Source organism: Lonchura striata, chromosome 36 (assembly GCF_046129695.1).
Source record: "Lonchura striata isolate bLonStr1 chromosome 36, bLonStr1.mat, whole genome shotgun sequence".
In the NCBI taxonomy this organism is placed as follows: domain Eukaryota; kingdom Metazoa; phylum Chordata; class Aves; order Passeriformes; family Estrildidae; genus Lonchura; species Lonchura striata.
In genome coordinates, this window is record NC_134638.1 from 1,240,250 (window position 1) to 1,260,128 (window position 19,879).

The 19,879-nt window shown below is 56.2% G+C and overlaps 1 protein-coding gene across 2 annotated transcripts in view; it reads right to left on the reverse strand.

The window, feature by feature from the left end:
- The window catches only part of FLNA (filamin A), a 96,889-nt gene that overhangs the window by 54,045 nt on the left and 22,965 nt on the right, over nucleotides 1-19,879 (reverse strand). For both annotated transcript variants that reach the window (XM_077789743.1, XM_077789744.1), the window contains exons 11-20: nucleotides 18,890-19,026; nucleotides 16,565-16,758; nucleotides 15,865-15,978; nucleotides 12,338-12,481; nucleotides 9,157-9,280; nucleotides 8,193-8,353; nucleotides 6,835-6,925; nucleotides 5,383-5,552; nucleotides 2,383-2,500; nucleotides 617-879 (exon numbers count right to left, since the gene is read on the reverse strand). In XM_077789743.1, coding sequence (XP_077645869.1) covers nucleotides 617-879; nucleotides 2,383-2,500; nucleotides 5,383-5,552; nucleotides 6,835-6,925; nucleotides 8,193-8,353; nucleotides 9,157-9,280; nucleotides 12,338-12,481; nucleotides 15,865-15,978; nucleotides 16,565-16,758; nucleotides 18,890-19,026 — 1,516 coding nt within the window. The remainder of the gene's footprint in view (nucleotides 1-616; nucleotides 880-2,382; nucleotides 2,501-5,382; nucleotides 5,553-6,834; nucleotides 6,926-8,192; nucleotides 8,354-9,156; nucleotides 9,281-12,337; nucleotides 12,482-15,864; nucleotides 15,979-16,564; nucleotides 16,759-18,889; nucleotides 19,027-19,879) is intronic.

Below are 19,879 nucleotides of genomic sequence, written 5' to 3' on the forward strand. Positions count from 1 at the left end.
GTTGGGTTGAGTTGGGTTACATTGGGTTGGACTGATTGGGTTGAGTTGCGTTAGGCTGGAATGGGTTCAGTTGGGTTTTGTTGGGTTGTGTTGGGTTATGTTGGGTTGTGTTGGGTTGGATTGGGTTTTGTTGGGTTATGTTGGGTTGTGTTGGGTTATGTTGGGTTATGTTGGGTTGCGTTGGGTTCAGTTGGGTTTTGTTGGGTTATGTTTGGTTGGATAGGTTGAGTGTGGTTGAGTTGGGATGGGCTGGATTGGTTGGGAAGAATTGAGTTGGGTTTTGTTGGGTTATGTCGGGTTTTGTTGGGTTCAGTTGGGTTGTGTTGGGTTACGTTGGGTTTTGTTGGGTTATGTCGGGTTTTGTTGGGTTCAGTTGGGTTGCGTTGGGTTACGTTGGGTTTTGTTGGGTTCTGTTGGGTTATGTTGGGTTGCGTTGGGTTTTGTTGGGTTCTGTTGGGTTATGTTGGGTTGCGTTGGGTTTTGTTGGGTTCTGTTGGGTTATGTTGGGTTGCGTTGGGTTACATTGGGTTGAGCTGGTTTACATTGGGTTGAGCTACATCCCACGGCCTCCCCCCCAAATCCTCCCCCACCAAACCCCCCCAAACCCCTCCCTCACCTTGGAGGGGTCGGTGGCCGGCACCACCTCGACGGGGAAGGGGCTGCCGGGCACGGGGACGCCGTCGTAGGTGACCTCCACGCTGTGGGGGCCCTCGTCGCGCGGCACGAAGCGCACGGCGCTGCTCTCGGCCGCCACGCCCGGCTCCACCGTGCACGGGACCCCCTTGCGGGACGGCCCCAAAATCCGGGCGCCCACCTTGCCCTGGCCCCCCGCGCCCTTGGCCTTCACCGTGAACTCCTGCGCCTTGCCCACCTCCAGCTCTGCGGGGACACGGGGCAGAGGGTGAGGGACCCCGAAATCCCAAATGGGGAGGGGCAGAGGGTGAGGGACCCCAAAATCCCAAATGGGGAGGGGCAGAGGGTGAGGGACCCCGAAATCCCAAATGGGGAGGGGCAGAGGGTGAGGGACCCCAAAATCCCCAAATGGGGAGGGGCAGAGGGTGAGGGACCCCCGAAATCCCAAATGGGGAGGGGCAGAGGGTGAGGGACCCCAAAATCCCCAAATGGGGAGGGGCAGAGGGTGAGGGACCCCCGAAATCCCAAATGGGGAGGGGCAGAGGGTGAGGGACCCCGAAATCCCAAATGGGGAGGGGCAGAGGGTGAGGGACCCCGAAATCCCCAAATGGGGAGGGGCAGAGGGTGAGGGACTGGGACCCCCGAATTCCCCAAATGGGGAGGGGCAGAGGGTGAGGGACCCCAAAATCCCAAATGGGGAGGGGCAGAGGGTGAGGGACCCCCGAAATCCCCAAATGGGGAGGGGCAGAGGGTGAGGGACCCCCGAAATCCCAAAACTGGGGAGGGGCAGAGGGTGAGGGACCCCGAAATCCCAAATGGGGAGGGGCAGAGGGTGAGGGACCCCCAAAATCCCAAAACTGGGGAGGGGCAGAGGGTGAGGGACCCCAAAATCCCAAAACTGGGGAGGGGCAGAGGGTGAGGGACCCCCGAATTCCCAAATGGGGAGGGGCAGAGGGTGAGGGACCCCGAAATCCCCAAATGGGGAGGGGCAGAGGGTGAGGGACCCCCGAAATCCCAAAACTGGGGAGGGGCAGAGGGTGAGGGACCCCGAAATCCCCAAATGGGGAGGGGCAGAGGGTGAGGGAACCCCGAAATCCCAAATGGGGAGGGGCAGAGGGTGAGGGACCCCAAAATCCCAAATGGGGAGGGGCAGAGGGTGAGGGACCCCAAAATCCCAAATGGGGAGGGGCAGAGGGTGAGGGACCCCAAAATTTTCAAATGGGGAGGGGCAGAGGGTGAGGGAACCGCAAATTCCCCAAATGGGGAGGGGCAGAGGGTGAGGGACCCTCAAATTCCCCAAATGGGGAGGGGCAGAGGGTGAGGGACCCTCAAATTCCCCAAATGGGGAGGGGCAGAGGGTGAGGGACCCCCGAAATCCAAATGGGGAGGGGCAGAGGGTGAGGGACCCCCGAAATCCAAATGGGGAGGGGCAGAGGGTGAGGGACCCCGAAATCCCAAATGGGGAGGGGCAGAGGGTGAGGGACCCCGAAATTCCCCCAAAACTGGGGGAAATCCCAAAACTGGGGAGGGGGACACAGAACTGGGGAGGAGATCCCAAAATTGGGCTGCGAATCCCAAAACACAGGAAGATCTCAGGGACCCCTCCCCAAATTCATCCCCTCCAAGACTCACTGGGTGCCTCCCCAGGTCCCTAAATCCCCCTTCAATCCCCTCAAAACCCCCTCCCCAAATTCAGGGACCCCTCCCCAAATCCCAGGGACCCCCCCAAAATCCCCCGGCCCCCCTTACTGTCGTCCAGGCCGGAGATTTTGATCTTGGCCAGGTCCACGCCGGGGCTGACGCCGACGCTGAAGGGGCTTTTGGGGATGGGGTCCCCCCCGTAGGTCACCGACACCCCCAGATTGCCCTGGGGGCAAAGAGGGGTCAGGGGGGGCACGGGGAGCCCCCCGACCCGCGCCGGGCGGGGCTTGGGGCTGGTTTTGGGGGGTTTTGGGGGGTTTCAGGGGGTTTTTGGGGGGTTTCGGGGTGTTTTTGGGGTGTTTTGGGGGGTTTTGGGGTGTTTTGGGGGGTTTTGGGGGGTTTCGGGGGGTTTTTGGGGGGTTTTGGGGTGATTTCTGCCCTACCTGCGGCATGGGTTTGAGGGTGACCATGTGGTGTTTTTGGGTTTATTTGGGGTGTTTTTGGGGGGATTTTGGGGTTATTTTGGGGTTATTTTGAGGTTTTTGGAGGGTTACCTGCTGCACAGGGGTGTAGGTGACCATGTGGGTGTTTTTGGGTTTATTTTGGTGTTAATTTGGGGTTATTTTGGGGTTATTTGGGGGTTACCTGCTGCACGGGGGTGTAGGTGACCGTGTGGGTGTTTTTGGGGTTATTTTGACGGTTTTTGGGGGGGTTACCTGCTGCACGGGGGTGTAGGTGACCGTGTGGGTGTTTTTGGGGTTATTTGGTGTGGTTTTGGGGTGTTTTTGGGGTTATTTGGGGGGTTTTTGGGGGTTACCTGCTGCACAGGGGTGTAGGTGACCGTGTGGGTGTTTTTGGGGTTATTTTGGTGTTAATTTGGGGTTATTTTGGGGGTTACCTGCTGCACAGGGGTGTAGGTGACCGTGTGGGTGTTTTTGGGGGGATTTTGGGGTTATTTGGGGGGTTTTTGGGGGTTACCTGCTGCACAGGGGTGTAGGTGACCGTGTGTGTGTTTTTGGGGTTATTTTGGTGTTAATTTGGGGTGTTTTTGGGGTTATTTTGGAGGGTTACCTGCTGCACAGGGGTGTAGGTGACCGTGTGGGTGTTTTTGGGGTTATTTGGGGGGTTTTTGGGGGGTTACCTGCTGCACGGGGGTGTAGGTGACCGTGTGGGTGTTTTTGGGGTTATTTGGGGTGTTTTTGGGGGGATTTGGGGGTTATTTTGGGGGGTTTTGGGGGGTTACCTGCTGCACAGGGGTGTAGGTGACCGTGTGGGTGTTTTTGGGTTTATTTTGGTGTTAATTTGGGGTTATTTTGGGGTTATTTGGGGGTTACCTGCTGCACGGGGGTGTAGGTGACCGTGTGGGTGTTTTTGGGGTTATTTTGACGGTTTTTGGGGGGGTTACCTGCTGCACGGGGGTGTAGGTGACCGTGTGGGTGTTTTTGGGGTTATTTTGGTGTTAATTTGGGGTTATTTTGGGGTTATTTTGGTGTTAATTTGGGGTTATTTTGGGGTTATTTGGGGGGTTACCTGCTGCACGGGGGTGTAGGTGACCGTGTGGGTGTTTTTGGGGTTATTTGGTGTGGTTTTGGGGTGTTTTTGGGGTTATTTGGGGGGTTTTTGGAGGTTACCTGCTGCACAGGGGTGTAGGTGACCGTGTGGGTGATTTTGGGGTTATTTTGGTGTTAATTTGGGGTTATTTTGGGGGTTTTTGGGTGTTACCTGCTGCACGGGGGTGTAGGTGACCGTGTGGGTGTTTTTGGGGTTATTTGGTGTGGTTTTGGGGTGTTTTTGGGGTTATTTGGGGGGTTTTTGGGGGTTACCTGCTGCACAGGGGTGTAGGTGACCATGTGGGTGTTTTTGGGTTTATTTGGTGTTAATTTGGGGTTATTTTGAGGGTTTTTGGGGGTTACCTGCTGCACGGGCGTGTAGGTGACCGTGTGGGTGTTTTTGGGGTTATTTGGTGTGGTTTTGGGGTGTTTTTGGGGTTATTTGGGGGGTTTTGGGTGTTACCTGCTGCACAGGGGTGTAGGTGACCGTGTGTGTGTTTTTGGGGTTATTTTGGTGTTAATTTGGGGTGTTTTTGGGGTTATTATGGAGGGTTACCTGCTGCACAGGGGTGTAGGTGACCGTGTGGGTGTTTTTGGGGTTATTTGGGGTGGTTTTGGGGTGGTTTTGGGCGTATTTGGGGGGTTTTTGGGGGGTTACCTGCTGCACAGGGGTGTAGGTGACCGTGTGGGTGTTTTTGGGGTTATTTTGGTGTTAATTTGGGGTTATTCTGGGGGTTTTGGGGGTTACCTGCTGCACAGGGGTGTAGGTGACGGTGTGGGTGTTTTTGGGTTTATTTGGGGTGTTTTGGGGGGGATTTTGGGGTGTTTTTGGGGTTATTTTGGGGGTTACCTGCTGCACAGGGGTGTAGGTGACCGTGTGGGTGTTTTTGGGGTTATTTGGTGTGGTTTTGGGGTGTTTTTGGGGTTATTTGGGGGGTTTTTGGGGGTTACCTGCTGCACGGGGGTGTAGGTGACCATGTGGGTGTTTTTGGGGTTATTTGGTGTTGTTTTGGGGTGTTTTTGGGGTTATTTTGGGGGTTACCTGCTGCACGGGGGTGTAGGTGACCGTGTGGGTGTTTTTGGGGTTATTTGGGGTGTTTTTGGGGGGTTTTTGGGGTTATTTTGGGGTTATTTTGGGGGTTTTTGGGGGTTACCTGCTGCACAGGGGTGTAGGTGACCGTGGGGGTGTTTTTGGGTTTATTTGGGGTGTTTTTGGGGTGTTTTTGGGGTTATTTTGGGGGGTTTTGGGTGTTACCTGCTGCACAGGGGTGTAGGTGACCATGTGGGTGTTTTTGGGCTGTTTTTGGGGTTATTTTGGGGGTTTTTGGGGATTTTTGGGGGTTACCTGCTGCACGGGGGTGTAGGTGACCGTGTGGGTGTTTTTGGGGTTATTTGGGGTGTTTTTGGGGGGATTTTGGGGTTATTTTGGGGTTATTTTGGGGGTTTTTGGGGGTTACCTGCTGCACGGGGGTGTAGGTGACCGTGTGGGTGTTTTTGGGGTTATTTGGTGTGGTTTTGGGGTGTTTTTGGGGTTATTTGGGGGGTTTTTGGGGGTTACCTGCTGCACGGGGGTGTAGGTGACCGTGTGCGTGCCGTCGTGGTTGTCGGTCACCTGCAGGTCCCTCACGGCCTCGCCCTTGCCCGGCCCGGTCACCTGCACGTCCAGGGCGGCCCGGCCGCCCCCCTTGGTGCTCACCGTGAAATGGGTGGGCTTGCCCAGCTCCACCCCTGGGGGACCCCAAAATCCCGGTCAGACACCACAAAAAAACAAAAGAAACCCCAAAATCCCCGTCAGACACCCCAAAAAACCACAAAATCCTGGTCTGACACCCCAAAAATACCATAAAAACCCCAAAATCCCAGTCAGACACCACAAAAATACCATAAAAACCCCAAAATCCCGGTCAGACACCACAAAATAACCACAAAAACCCCCAAATCCCAGTCAGACACCACAAAAAACCACAAAATCCTGGTCTGACACCCCAAAAATACCACAAAAACCCCAAAATCCCGGTCAGACACCACAAAATAACCACAAAAACCCCAAAATCCCAGTCAGACACCCCAAAAATACCACAAAAACCCCAAAATCCCGGTCAGACACCACCAAAAAAACCCAAAATCCCAGTCAGACAGCACAAAAATACCATAAAACCCCAAAATCCCAGTCAGACACCCCAAAAATACCATAAAAACCCCAAAATCCCAGTCAGACACCCCTAAAAAACCACAAAAACCCCAAAATCCCGGTCAGACACCACCAAAAAACCCCAAAATCCCAGTCAGACACCACAAAAATACCATAAAAACCCCAAAATCCCGGTCAGACACCCCAAAAATACCATAAAAACCCCAAAATCCTGGTCAGACACCCCAAAAAAACCACAAAAACCCCAAAATCCCAGTCAGACACCCCAAAAATACCATATAAACCCCAAAATCCCAGTCAGACACCCCAAAAATACCATAAAAACCCCAAAATCCCGGTCAGACACCCCAAAAAAGACCCAAAAATCCTCATCAGACAACCCCAAAAAACACACAAAAACCCCAAAATCCCAGTCAGACACCCCAAAAATACCCCAAGCCCCCAGGACCCCCAATTTCCCTTCTGGGGTCCCCCCGATTCCCCCCCTGCAAATCCCCCAGGACCCCCAATTTTCCCTTTGGGGTCCCCCCAGCCCCTAGGACCCCCAATTTTCCCTTTGGGGTTCCCCCAGGACCCCCAATTTCCCCCCCAATTTTCCCTTTGGGGTTCCCCCAGGACCCCCAATTTCCCCCCCAATTTTCCCTTTGGGGTTCCCCCAGACCCCCAATTTCCCCCCCAATTTTCCCTTTGGGGTTCCCCCAGACCCCCAATTTCCCCCCCAATTTTCCCTTTGGGGTCCCCCAAATCCCCCCGCACTGCCTCAGTTTCCTTTTGGGGTCCCGCCAGCCCCCAGTTTCCCCTCTGGGGTCCCCCCACATCCCCCAGGACCCCCAGTTTCCCCGGAGCCCCCAGACCCACCGGAGCGGCTCAGGCCGGGCCCCTCGGCCTTGACCTTGCTGGCGTCGTGGGCAGCGTCCACCTTGACCCGGATGGGGCTGCTGGGGGTGGCCTGGGGGGACAGCGGGCTCAGGGACCCCCCGAGACCCCCGAGAGACCCCCAGGGACCCCCAGAGACCCCCGAGACCCCCAGAGAGACCCCTGAGACCCCCGAGACCACCCAGAGACCACCCCCGAAACAGAGAGACCCCCGAGACCACCCAGAGACCCCCCTGACCCGGATGGGGCTGCTGGGGGTGGCCTGGGGGCACAGCGGGGTCAGGGACCCCCCGAGACCACCCAGAGACCCCCGAGACCCCCAGAGACCACCCAGAGACCCCCGAGACCCCCGAGAGACCCCCAGAGACCCCCGAGACCCCCAGAGACCCCTGAGACCCCCAGAGACCACCCAGAGACCCCCGAGAGACCCCCAGAGACCCCCAGAGACCCCCGAGACCACCCAGAGACCCCCAGAGACCACCCAGAGACCCCCCGAGATCCCCGAGACCCCCAGAGACCACCCCCCAAATAGAGAGACCCCCCGAGACCCCCAGAGACCACCCCCAAAACAGAGAGACCACCCAGAGACCCCCGAGACCCCCCGAGACCCCCTGAGACCCCCTGAGACCCCCAGAGACCACCCCCAAAACAGAGAGACCACCCAGAGACCCCCAGAGACCACCCAGAGACCCCCAGACTCCCCGAAGCCCCCAGCCCCACCTGGCTGGCGAACAGCACCATGATGGGGTGGAACCCAATGACCCCAAACCCCACAAACCCCTGAACCCCCCAAACTCCCGTGAGCCCCCAGACCCCCCAAACCCCCCCGAGCCCCCCGAAGCCCCCAGCCCCACCTGGCCAGCGAACAGCACCATGATGGTGTGGAACCCGATGACCCCAAATTCCCCCAAACCCCCAGAACTCCCCAGACTCCCCCAAACCCCCCCGAGCCCCCCGAAGCCCCCCGATCCCCCCGAGCCCCCCGAGCCCCCCGAAGCCCCCCGAGCCCCCCGAAGCCCCCAGCCCCACCTGGCCGGCGAACAGCACCATGATGGTGTGGAACCCAATGACCCCAAACCCCCCAGACCCCCTTGAACACCCTCAAACCCCCCAAACTCCCCAAGCCCCCCGAAGCCCCCCGATCCCCCCGAGCCCCCCGAGCCCCCCGAAGCCCCCAGCCCCACCTGGCCGGCGAACAGCACCATGATGGCGTGGAACCCGATGACCCCAAATTCCCCCAAACCCCCTGAACTCCCCAAATCCCCCAAAACCCCCAGGTTCCCCCAAACCCTCCCGAGCCCCCCGAAGCCCCCCGATCCCCCCGAAGCCCCCAGCCCCACCTGGCCGGCGAACAGCACCATGATGGTGTGCAGCCCGGCACCCTTGGGCGTGTACTTGACGGTGAAGGTGTCGTTGTCGTTCCTGATGATGTCGAAGTCCAGGTCGGCCTCGGCCGGGCCCACCACGCCCGGGGCGCACTTGATGCCGATGCTGACGTCACCTGGGGGGGCACGGGGGGTCAGGGACCCCCAAAAACTCGGGGGGACTCCAAACTGCCCCGCCCACCCCAAAAAACCTACGGGTTTGGGGTGCCAGGTGAGCCCAAACACCCCAAATGTCCCACCCCGTGCACAGGTGATCCCGGTGCTGATGTCACCTGGGGGGTCAGGGAGCCCCAGGAACACCCCCAAAAGCTGTGGGGATCCCCAAAAATCCTGCAGGAACCACCAGGACCCAAAAACCGACCCCAAAAATCCTGCAGGAACCACCAGGACCCCAAAATGGACACCAAAAACCCCGCAGGGATCCACCGGGACCCCAAAAACCGACCCCAAAAACCCTGCAGGGATCCACCAGGACCCCAAAAACCGACCCCAAAACCCCCACAGGAACCACCAGGACCCCAAAAACCCTGCAGGAACCACCGGGACCCCAAAAACCGACCCCAAAAATCCTGCAGGAACCACCGGGACCCCAAAAACCGACCCCAAATCCCCACAGACCCTCCTAAATTTCCCCCAGATCCCCCCCAGATTCATTCCAAAGCCCCTGGAAACCCCAAACCCACCCGAATCCTCCTCAAAACCCACCCCAGAACCCCCCAAATCCCCCCCAGACCCCCAAAATCCCCCCCAGACCCCCTAAAATCCCCCTCAGATCCCCCAAAATCCCCCTCAGATCCCCCAAAATCCCTCCCAGACCCCCCAAAATCCCTCCCAAATCTCCCCAAATCCCCCCCAGACCCCCCAGATCCCCCAAACCCCCCCAAAATCCCCCCCAGACCCCCGAAGCCCCCAGACCCACCCTGGCCGGCCTCGGCGCAGTCCACGGTGAAGTAGGTGGGCTCCAGGGCCTTGAGCCCCGTCTTGGCCACGCCCGGCCCGAAAACCTTCACCTTGTGCGGGTGGCTGCCGGCGCCCACGGCCACCTGCGGGGCAGGGGGCTCAGGGACCCCCGCCCGCCCGCATGGGGACCCCAGACCCAAATGGGGACCCCAGACCCAAATAGGGACCCCAGACCCAAATGGGGACCCCCCAGACCCAAATATGGGACCCCAGACCCAAATGGGGACCCCAGACCCAAATGGGGACCCCCCAGACCCAAATATGGGACCCCAGACCCAAATATGGGACCCCCAAAACCTAAATGGGGACCCCAGACCCAAATATGGGACCCCCCAGACCCAATATGGGACCCCCAAAACCTAAATATGGGACCCCAGACCCAAATAGGGACCCCAGACCCAAATAGGGACCCCCCAGACCCAAATATGGGACCCCCCAGACCCAAATAGGGACCCCCCAGACCCAAATATGGGACCCCAGACCCAAATGGGGACCCCCCAGACCCAAATAGGGACCCCCCAGACCCAAATAGGGACCCCAGACCCAAATGGGGACCCCAGACCCAAATGGGGACCCCAGACCAAAATATGGGACCCCAGACCCAAATATGGGACCCCAGACCCAAATAGGGACCCCAGACCCAAATGGGGACCCCAGACCCAAATATGGGACCCCCCAGACCCAAATATGGGACCCCCGAGCCCCCACCCAAATAGGGACCCCAGACCCAAATAGGGACCCCAGACCCAAATGGGGACCCCCCAGACCCAAATATGGGACCCCAGATCCAAATGGGGACCCCAGACCAAAATATGGGACCCCCCAGACCCAAATATGGGACCCCAGACCCAAATAGGGACCCCAGACCCAAATATGGGACCCCAGACCCAAATAGGGACCCCAGACCCAAATAGGGGACCCCAGACCCAAATAGGGACCCCAGACCCAAATAGGGGACCCCCCAGACCCAAATAGGGACCCCAGACCCAAATAGGGACCCCCCAGACCCAAATAGGGACCCCAGACCCAAATAGGGACCCCCCAGACCCAAATGGGGACCCCAGACCCAAATGGGGACCCCCCAGACCCAAATATGGGACCCCAGACCCAAATAGGGACCCCAGACCAAAATATGGGACCCCCCAGACCCAAATATGGGACCCCAGACCCAAATAGGGACCCCAGACCCAAATGGGGACCCCAGACCCAAATGGGGACCCCCCAGACCCAAATAGGGACCCCAGACCAAAATATGGGACCCCCCAGACCCAAATATGGGACCCCAGACCCAAATAGGGACCCCAGACCCAAATATGGGACCCCAGACCCAAATATGGGACCCCAGACCCAAATGGGGACCCCCCAGACCCAAATAGGGACCCCAGACCCAAATATGGGACCCCCAAAACCCAAATATGGGACCCCCCAGACCCAATATGGGACCCCCCAGACCCAAATAGGGACCCCAGACCCAAATATGGGACCCCCAAAACCTAAATATGGGACCCCCCAGACCCAAATACGGGACCCCCAAAACCCAAATATGGGATCCCCAAAACCTAAATGGGGACCCCTGAGCCCCCACCCACATGGGGACCCCAGACCCAAATAGGGACCCCCCAGACCCAAATAGGGACCCCAGACCCAAATATGGGATCCCCAAAACCCAAATATGGGACCCCCCAGACCCAATATGGGACCCCCCAGACCCAAATATGGGACCCCCAAAACCTAAATGGGGACCCCTGAGCCCCCACCCACATGGGGACCCCAGACCCAAATAGGGACCCCAGACCCAAATAGGGACCCCAGACCCAAATGGGGACCCCAGACCCAAATAGGGACCCCCCAGACCCAAAAACAGAACCCCCCAGACCCAAATATGGGACCCCCAAAACCTAAATGGGGACCCCCGAGCCCCACCCAAATGGGGACCCCAGACCCAAATATGGGACCCCCCCAGACCCAAATATGGGACCCTCAAAACCTAAATGGGGACCCCTGAGCCCCACCCAAATGGGGACCCCAGACCCAAATATGGGACCCCCCCAGACCCAAAAACAGAACCCCCCAGACCCAAATATGGGACCCCCAAAACCTAAATGGGGACCCCTGAGCCCCATCCAAATGGGGACCCCAGACCCAAATATGGGACCCCCAAAACCCCTGACTCAAATACAGGACCCCCAAAACCCAAATATGGGACCCCCAAAACCCCCGACCCAAATACGGGACCCCCCAGACCCAAATATGGGAACCCCCCCCCCCCCCGGAACCCTAAAAACCTCCAAAATTGGGATGGAAAACCCAAAAATGCAGATTTGGGATCCCCTCGGGAACACAGAAAACCCCAAAATGGGGCTGGGACCCCCCCCAGAACCCCCAAAAGTGAGAATGGGACCCCCCTAACCGGGGCTGGGACCCCCCAAAACTGGGGCTGGGCCCCCTATATCCCAATTTTTGGGGCTTCCCCTCACCACCAAAATTTTTGGGTTTTTTGGGCCATTTACACCCCCCAAAATCCCAATTTTGACTTTTTTTTTGTGCCATTTCTCCTCCTCAGCTTTCCCCAAAATCCCAATTTTTGGCGATTTTTTTGGCCATTTCTCCCCCCCAAGCCCCCCCCCCCCCTAAAATCCCAATTTTTGGGCCATTTACACCCCCCAAAATCCCAATTTTTGTTGTTTCTTGTGCCATTTGCATTCCCAAAATCCCAATTTTTACTTATTTTTGTGCCATTTCTCCCTAGCTCCCCCCAAAATCCCAATTTTTGGTGATTTTTTTGGCCATTTCTCTCCCCCAAGCCCCTCCTAAAATCCCAATTTTTGGGCCTTTTACACCCCCCAAAATCCCAATTTTTACCATTTTTTGTGCCATCTGCATCCCCAAAATCCCCATTTTGACTTTTTTTTGTGCCATTTCTCCTCCTCAGCTTTCCCCAAAATCCCAATTCTTGGCGATTTTTTTGGCCATTTCTCTCCCTCAACCCCCCCCCTAAAATGCCAATTTTTGGGCCTTTTACAGCCCCCAAAATCCCAATTTTTGGCCGTTTTTCCCCTGCGGCCCCCCCCAAAATCCGGAATTTTGTATTTTTTGGGTTCCGTTTCTCCGCCCCAGCGCGGATTTTGGGGGGTCCTCACCCGGAAGGGGCTCTGGGGGATGTTGACGCCCCCCCAGGACACCATGGCCGTGTGCTTCAGGGCTTTTTTTGGGGTGTAGGAGCAGCTGAAGGTCCCGTTCCCGTTGTCCTTCACCGCCACGTCCACGGGGTTCCCCTCCGCGTCCTGGGGGAGCCCCAAAATCCGCCTCAGCACCCCCAAAATTTCCCCAAAACCCCCCAAATTCTGCCCCGGCTCCCTCGTTCCCGAATCACCCCAAAATCCCCCCAAAATCTGATCAGGATCGGCCCCAAAAACGCTCAAAGTGGCCCCAAAATCCCCCCCAGGGCGTTCAGATCTTCCCCAAAACTTCCAAAATTCCTCTCAATCCTCCCAAAATCCGCCAAAACTTCTCCAAAATCTCCCAAAATTCCTCTCAATCCTCCCCAAATCTTCCCCAAAACCCCCAAATTCACCTCAAATCCTCCAAATCCCCCAAAACTCCTCTTAATCTCCCCAAAATCCCCCAAATCTTCCCAAAATCCATCTCAAATCCCCCAAATCTTCCCCAAAATTCCTCTCAATCCTCCCAAAATCCCCCAAATCTTCCCCAAAATCCCCCAAATTCTGCCCCGGCTCCCTCGTTCCCGAATCACCCCAAAATCCCCCCAAAATCTGATCAGGATCGGCCCCAAAAACGCTCAAAGTGGCCCCAAAATTCCCCCCCAGGGCGTTCAGATCTTCCCCAAAACTTCCAAAATTCCTCTCAATCCTCCCCAAATCCTCCAAAACGTCTCCAAAACCCCCAAAATTCCTCTCAATCCTCCCAAAATCCCCCAAATCTTCCCCAAAACCTCCAAATTCACCTCAAATCCTCCAAATCCCCCAAAACTCCTCTTAATCTCCCCAAAATCCCCCAAATCTTCCCAAATTCCATCTCAAACCCTCCAAATTCCCCAAATCTTCCCCAAAACCCCCAAATTCACCCAAAACTCCTCTTAATCTCCCCAAAATCCCCCAAATCTTCCCAAAATCCATCTCAAATCCTCCAAATCTTCCCCAGAATTCCTCTCAATCCTCCCAAAATCTCCCAAATCTTCCCCAAAACCCCCCAAATTCTGCCCCGGCTCCCTCGTTCCCGAATCACCCCAAAATCCCCCCAAAATCTGATCAGGATCGGCCCCAAAAACGCTCAAAGTGGCCCCAAAATCCCCCCCAGGGCGTTCAGATCTTCCCCAAAACTTCCAAAATTCCTCTCAATCCTCCCAAAATCCCCCAAAACTTCAACAAAACCTCCAAAATTCCTCTCAATCCTCCCAAAATCCCCCAAAACTTCTCCAAAATCTCCCAAAATTCCTCTCAATCCTCCCAAAATCCCCCAAATCTTCCCCAAAATCTCCCAAAATTCCTCTCAATCCTCCCAAAATCTTCCCCAAAACCCCCAAATTCACCTCAAATCCTCCAAATTCACCCAAAACTCCTCTTAATCTCCCCCAAATCCCCCAAATCTCCCCAAAATCCATCTCAAACCCTCCAAATTCCCCAAATCTTCCCCAAAACCCCCAAATTCACCCAAAACTCCTCTTAATCTCCCCAAAATCCCCCAAATCTCCCCAAAATCCATCTCAAAACCCCCGAATCTTCCCCAGAATTCCTCTCAATCCTCCCAAAATCCCCCAAATCTTCCCCAAAACCCCCCAAAAACCACCTCAAATCCTCCAAATTCCCCAAATCTTCCCCAAAATCGATCTCAAATCTTCCAAATCCCCCAAATCTTCCCTAAAGTTCCCCAAAATTCACCTCAAACCCTCCAAATCCCCCAAATCCCCAAAAATCCACATAAAATCCTCCACACCCCTCAAATCTTCCCCAAAACTCCCCAAAATCCATCTCAAATCCTCCAAATCCCCTGAATCTTCCCCAAAATCCATCTCAAATCCTCCCAATCCACCAAATCTTCTCCAAAGCACTCAAAATTGACCCTAAATCCCCCCCAAAATGCCTGAAATGCCCCAAAATCCCTCCCCAACCCCCCTGAAATTCCCAAAAATTCCCAAAATTCCCAAATTTCCCAAATTTCCCAAAATTCCACCTACACCTGCAGTTTGAGGTTGCCATTCCCCCACAAACCCCCGAAATCGCCCCTAAATCCACCCCAAATCTTCCCCAAAATGCCTGAAATGCCCCAAAATCCTTCTCCAACCCCCCTGAAATTCCCAAAAATTCCCCAAATTCCCGAAATTCCCAAAATCCCACCTAGACCTCCATTTTGAGGTTGTCCCTTCCCCCACAAACCCCCGAAATCGCCCCTAAATCCCCCCAAATCCCCCCCAAAATGCCTGAAGTGCCCCAAAATCCCTCCCCAACCCCCCTGAAATTCCCCAAAATTCCCAAAATTCCCAAATTTCCCAAAATCCCACCTACACCTCCATTTTGAGGTTGTCCCTTCCCCCACAAACCCCCAAAATCGCCCCTAAATCCACCCCAAATCTTCCCCAAAATGCCTGAAGTGCCCCAAAATCCCTCCCCAACCCCCCTGAAACTTCCCAAAAATTCCCAAAATTCTCAAAAATTCCTAAAATCCCACCTAGACCTCCATTTTGAGGTTGTCCCTTTCCCTATAAACCACCAAAATCGTCCCTAAATCCCCCAAAATCTTCCCCAAAATGCCAGAAGTGCCCCCAAATCCCTCCCCAACCCCCCTGAAATTCCCCAAAATTCCCAAAATTCCCAAATTTCCCAAAATCCCACCTACACCTCCATTTTGAGGTTGTCCCTTCCCCCACAAACCCCCAAAATCACCCCTAAATCCACCCCAAATCTTCCCCAAAATGCCTGAAATGCCCCAAAATCCTTCTCCAACCCCCCTGAAATTCCCCAAAATTCCCAAAATTCTCAAAAATTCCCAAAATCCCACCTAGACCTCCATTTTGAGGTTGTCCCTTCCCCCACAAACCCCCAAAATCGCTCCTAAATCCACCCCAAATCTTCCCCAAAGTGCCTGAAATGCCTCAAAATCCATCTCCAACCCCCCTGAAATTCCCAAAAATTCCCAAATTTCCCAAAATCCCACCTACACCTCCATTTTGAGGTTGTCCCTTCCCCCACAAACCCCCAAAATCACCCCTAAATCCACCCCAAATCTTCCCCAAAATGCCTGAAATGCCCCAAAATCCTTCTCCAACCCCCCTGAAATTCCCAAAAATTCCCAAAATTCTCAAAAATTCCCAAAATCCCACCTAGACCTCCATTTTGAGGTTGTCCCTTCCCCCACAAACCCCCAAAATCGCCCCTAAATCCGCCCCAAATCTTCCCCAAAATGCCTGAAGTGCCCCCAAATCCTTCTCCAACCCCCCTGAAATTCCCAAAAATTCCCCAAATTCCTGAAATTCCCGAATTCCCACCTACACCTCCATTTTGAGGTTGTCCCTTCCCCCACAAACCCCCAAAATCGCCCCTAAATCCACCCCAAATCTTCCCCAAAATGCCTGAAATGCCCCAAAATCCTTCTCCAACCCCCCTGAAATTCCCCAAAATTCCCGAAATTCCCGAAATTCCCGAATTCCCACCTGCATCTGCACCCGGAGGTCGCCCTTGCCGCCGTGCCGGGCGTCCACGCTGAACTCGGCGGGTTTGTTCAGCACCACCCCCGAGGGCTCCAGCCCCGCGCCCTGCGCCTTCACCTGCGCCGCCGGGAAAATTTGGGGGAATTTGGGGGAATTTGGGGGATTTGGGGGAATTTGGGGAAAATTTGGGGAAAATTTGGGGGGATTCAGGGAGAATCAGGGGAAAATTGGGGGGGATTTGGGGGGAAATTCAGGGGAAAGTCAGGAGAAATTTGGAGGGATTTGGGGAAGTATGGGGGATGTGGGGCAGGATTTTGGAGGGATTTTCGGCAGGATTTGGGACAGGGATTTTGGGGGATTTTGGGGGATTTGGGGCAGGATTTGGGACAGGGATTTTGGGGGATTTTTGGGGATTTGGGGCAGGATTTGGACAGGGATTTTGGGGGATTTGGGGCAGGATTTGGACAGGGATTTTGGGGGATCTCAGGGATTTTGGGGCAGGATTTGGGACAGGGATTTTGGGCAGGATTTTGGGGGATTTTTTGGGGGATTTTCCCCACCTTCTCGGGGAAGCAGTCCCCGCTCGGGGCCCGGATGTCGGCCATGAAGGGGCGATTTGGACAGGGATTTTGGGCAGGATTTCGGTGGGGATTTTGGGGCAGGATTTTGGGGATTTTTTGGGGGATTTTGGGTAGTTCCCCACCTTCTCGGGGAAGCAGTCCCCGCTCGGGGCCCGGATGTCGGCCATGAAGGGGCTGCCGCGGATGTCGGCGCCGTCGCACAGCACGTGCACCGCGTAGAGCCCCGGCTCCTGCGGCCAGTAGCGCACGCGGCCCGAGCCGTCGCCCCCGTCCTCGCACTCCAGGCGGGCCTGGGAGGGACCCTCCACCGAGAAACCTGCGGGACACGGGACACTGCACCCCGAAACCAGAGACAGCACCCCGAAATCCAGAGAGACTGCACCCCAAATCCAGAGAGACTGCGCCCCGAAATCCAGAGAGACTGCACCCCGAAACCAGAGAGAGAACAGAGACTGCACCCCGAAATCCAGAGAGACTGCACCCCAAATCCAGAGAGACTGCACCCCGAAACCCAGAGAGACTGCACCCCAAATCCAGAGAGACTGCACCCCGAAACCCAGAGAGAGAGCACCCCAAATCCAGAGAGACTGCACCCCGAAACCCAGAGAGAGCAGAGACTGCACCCCGAAACCCAGAGAGACTGCACCCCAAATCCAGAGAGACTGCACCCCAAATCCAGAGAGACTGCACCCCGAAATCCAGAGAGACTGCACCCCAAATCCAGAGAGACTGCACCCCGAAATCCAGAGAGACTGCACGCCGAAATCCAGAGAGACTGCACCCCGAAATCCAGAGAGACTGCACCCCGAATCCAGAGAGACTGCACCCCGAAATCCACAGGGACTGCACCCCGAAATCCAGAGAGAGAACAGAGACTGCACCCCGAAATCCAGAGAACAAACTGGGACTGCACCCTGAAATCCACAGGGACTGCACCCCGAAATCCAGAGAGACTGCACCCCGAAATCCAGAGAGACTGCACCCCGAATCCAGAGAGAGAACAGAGACTGCACCCCGAAATCCAGAGAGACTGCACCCCAAATCCAGAGAGAGAACAGGGACTGCACCCCGAAACCCAGAGAGACTGCGCCCCGAAACCCAGAGAGACTGCGCCCCGAAATCCACAGGGACTGCACCCCGAAATCCAGAGAGACTGCACCCCGAAATCCACAGGGACTGCACCCCGAAATCCAGAGAGACTGCACCCCGAAATCCAGAGAGACTGCACCCCGAAATCCAGAGAGACTGCGCCCCGAAATCCAGAGAGACTGCACCCCGAAACCCAGAGAGAGCAGAGACTGCACCCCGAAACCCAGAGAGACTGCGCCCCGAAATCCAGAGAGACTGCACCCCGAAATCCAGAGAGACTGCACCCCGAAATCCAGAGAGAGCAGAGACTGCGCCCCGAAATCCACAGGGACTGCACCCCGAAATCCAGAGAGACTGCACCCCGAAATCCACAGGGACTGCACCCCGAAATCCAGAGAGACTGCACCCCGAAATCCAGAGAGACTGCACCCCGAAATCCAGAGAGAGCAGAGACTGCACCCCGAAATCCACAGGGACTGCACCCCGAAATCCAGAGAGAGAACAGAGACTGCACCCCGAAATCCAGAGAGAGCAGAGACTGCACCCCGAAACCCAGAGAGAGCAGAGACTGCACCCCGAAACCCAGAGAGACTGCACCCCGAAATCCAGAGAGACTGCGCCCCGAAATCCAGAGAGACTGCACCCCGAAACCCAGAGAGACTGCACCCCGAAACCCAGAGAGAGCAGAGACTGCACCCCGAAATCCACAGAGAGAGAGTGGAGACTGCACCCCAAATCCAGAGAGAGACAGCTGACACTGCACCCCAAAATCCACAGGGCAAACTGAGACTGCACCCCAAAACTCAGAGAGAGACAGCTGAGACTGCACCCCAAAATTCACTGAGACAGCAGAGATTGGCACCCCAAAACTGAGAGAGAGAGCAGAGACTGCACCCCAAAATTCACAGAGAAACCAGAGGTTGGGACCCCAAAATCTCAATTTCCCCCCAAACCCTCCCCAAAACCCCCCCAAACCCCAATTTCTCCCCCAAAATCCCAATTTCTCCCCCAAAATCCCCAATTTCTCCCCCCAAACCCCAATTTCTCCCCCAAAAACCCCAACTTCTCCCCCCAAAATCCCAATTTCTCCCCCAAAATCCCAATTTCTCCCCCCCAAACCCCAATTTCTCCCCCAAATCCCAATTTCTCCCCCAAAATCCCAATTTCTCCCCAAAACCCCAATTTCTCCCCCAAAATCCCAATTTCTCCCCCCAAAACCCCAATTTCTCCCCCAAAACCCCAATTTCTCCCCCCAAACCCCAATTTCTCCCCCCCAAACCCCAATTTCTCCCCCCAAAATCCCAATTTCTCCCCCCAAACCCCAATTTCTCCCCCCAAAATCCCAATTTTTGGCTCACCGAGGGTCCCCACGTCGTCGCCGATGGCCTCCACCATGAAATCCGCGGCTTTCCCGGCCACCCCCCCCTCCAGGCCGGGCCCCCAGGCCCTGACCCGGGGGGTGCCACCCTCGGGTGCCACCGTCACCTCGAACGGGCTGGGGACACGGGGGGTCAGCGAGAAAACGGCCCAGAAACCCCAAAAACGGCCCCAGAAACCCCAAAAACTGCCCCAAAACGGCCCCAGAAACCCCAAAAACCCCAAAAACGGCCCCAAAAACCCCAAAAACTGCCCCAAAAACCACCAATGGTCATCAGTGGTCACTCAGTGGTCACCCAGTGTCCCCAGTCCCTCCCAGTGCCCAAACTGGGGGTGCCACCCTCGGGTGCCACCGTCACCTCGAACGGGCTGGGGACACGAGGGGGGTCAGCAAGAAAACGGCCCCAGAAACCCCAAAAACCCCAAAAACTGCCCCAGAAACCCCAAAAACTGCCCCAGAAACCCCCAAAACCCCAAAAACTGCCCCAGAAACCCCCAAAACTGCCCCAAAAACTGCCCCAAAAACCACCAGTGGTCATCAGTGGTCACTCAGTGGTCACCCAGTGTCCCCAGTCCATCCCAGTCCCTCCCAGTCATTCCCAGTTCCCTCCCAGTCCCTCCCAGTTCCCTCCCAGTTCCCTCCCAGTCCCTCCCAGTGCTCCCAGTCCCTCCCAGTCCCCCCCCAGTTTATCCCAGTCCCTCCCATTCCCCTCCCAGTCCCTCCCAGTCCATCCCAGTCCCCCCCAGTTTATCCCAGTTTATCCCAGTTTATCCCTGTCCCTCCCAGTCCCCCCCAGTCCCCCCCAGTTTATCCCAGTCCCCTCCCAGTTCCCTCCCAGTTTATCCCAGTCCCCTCCCAGTTCCCTCCCAGTTTATCCCAGTCCCCTCCCAGTCCCCCCCAGTTTATCCCAGTCCCCCCCATTCCCCTCCCAGTCCCCCCCCAGTCCCTCCCAGTCCCTCCCAGTCCCTCC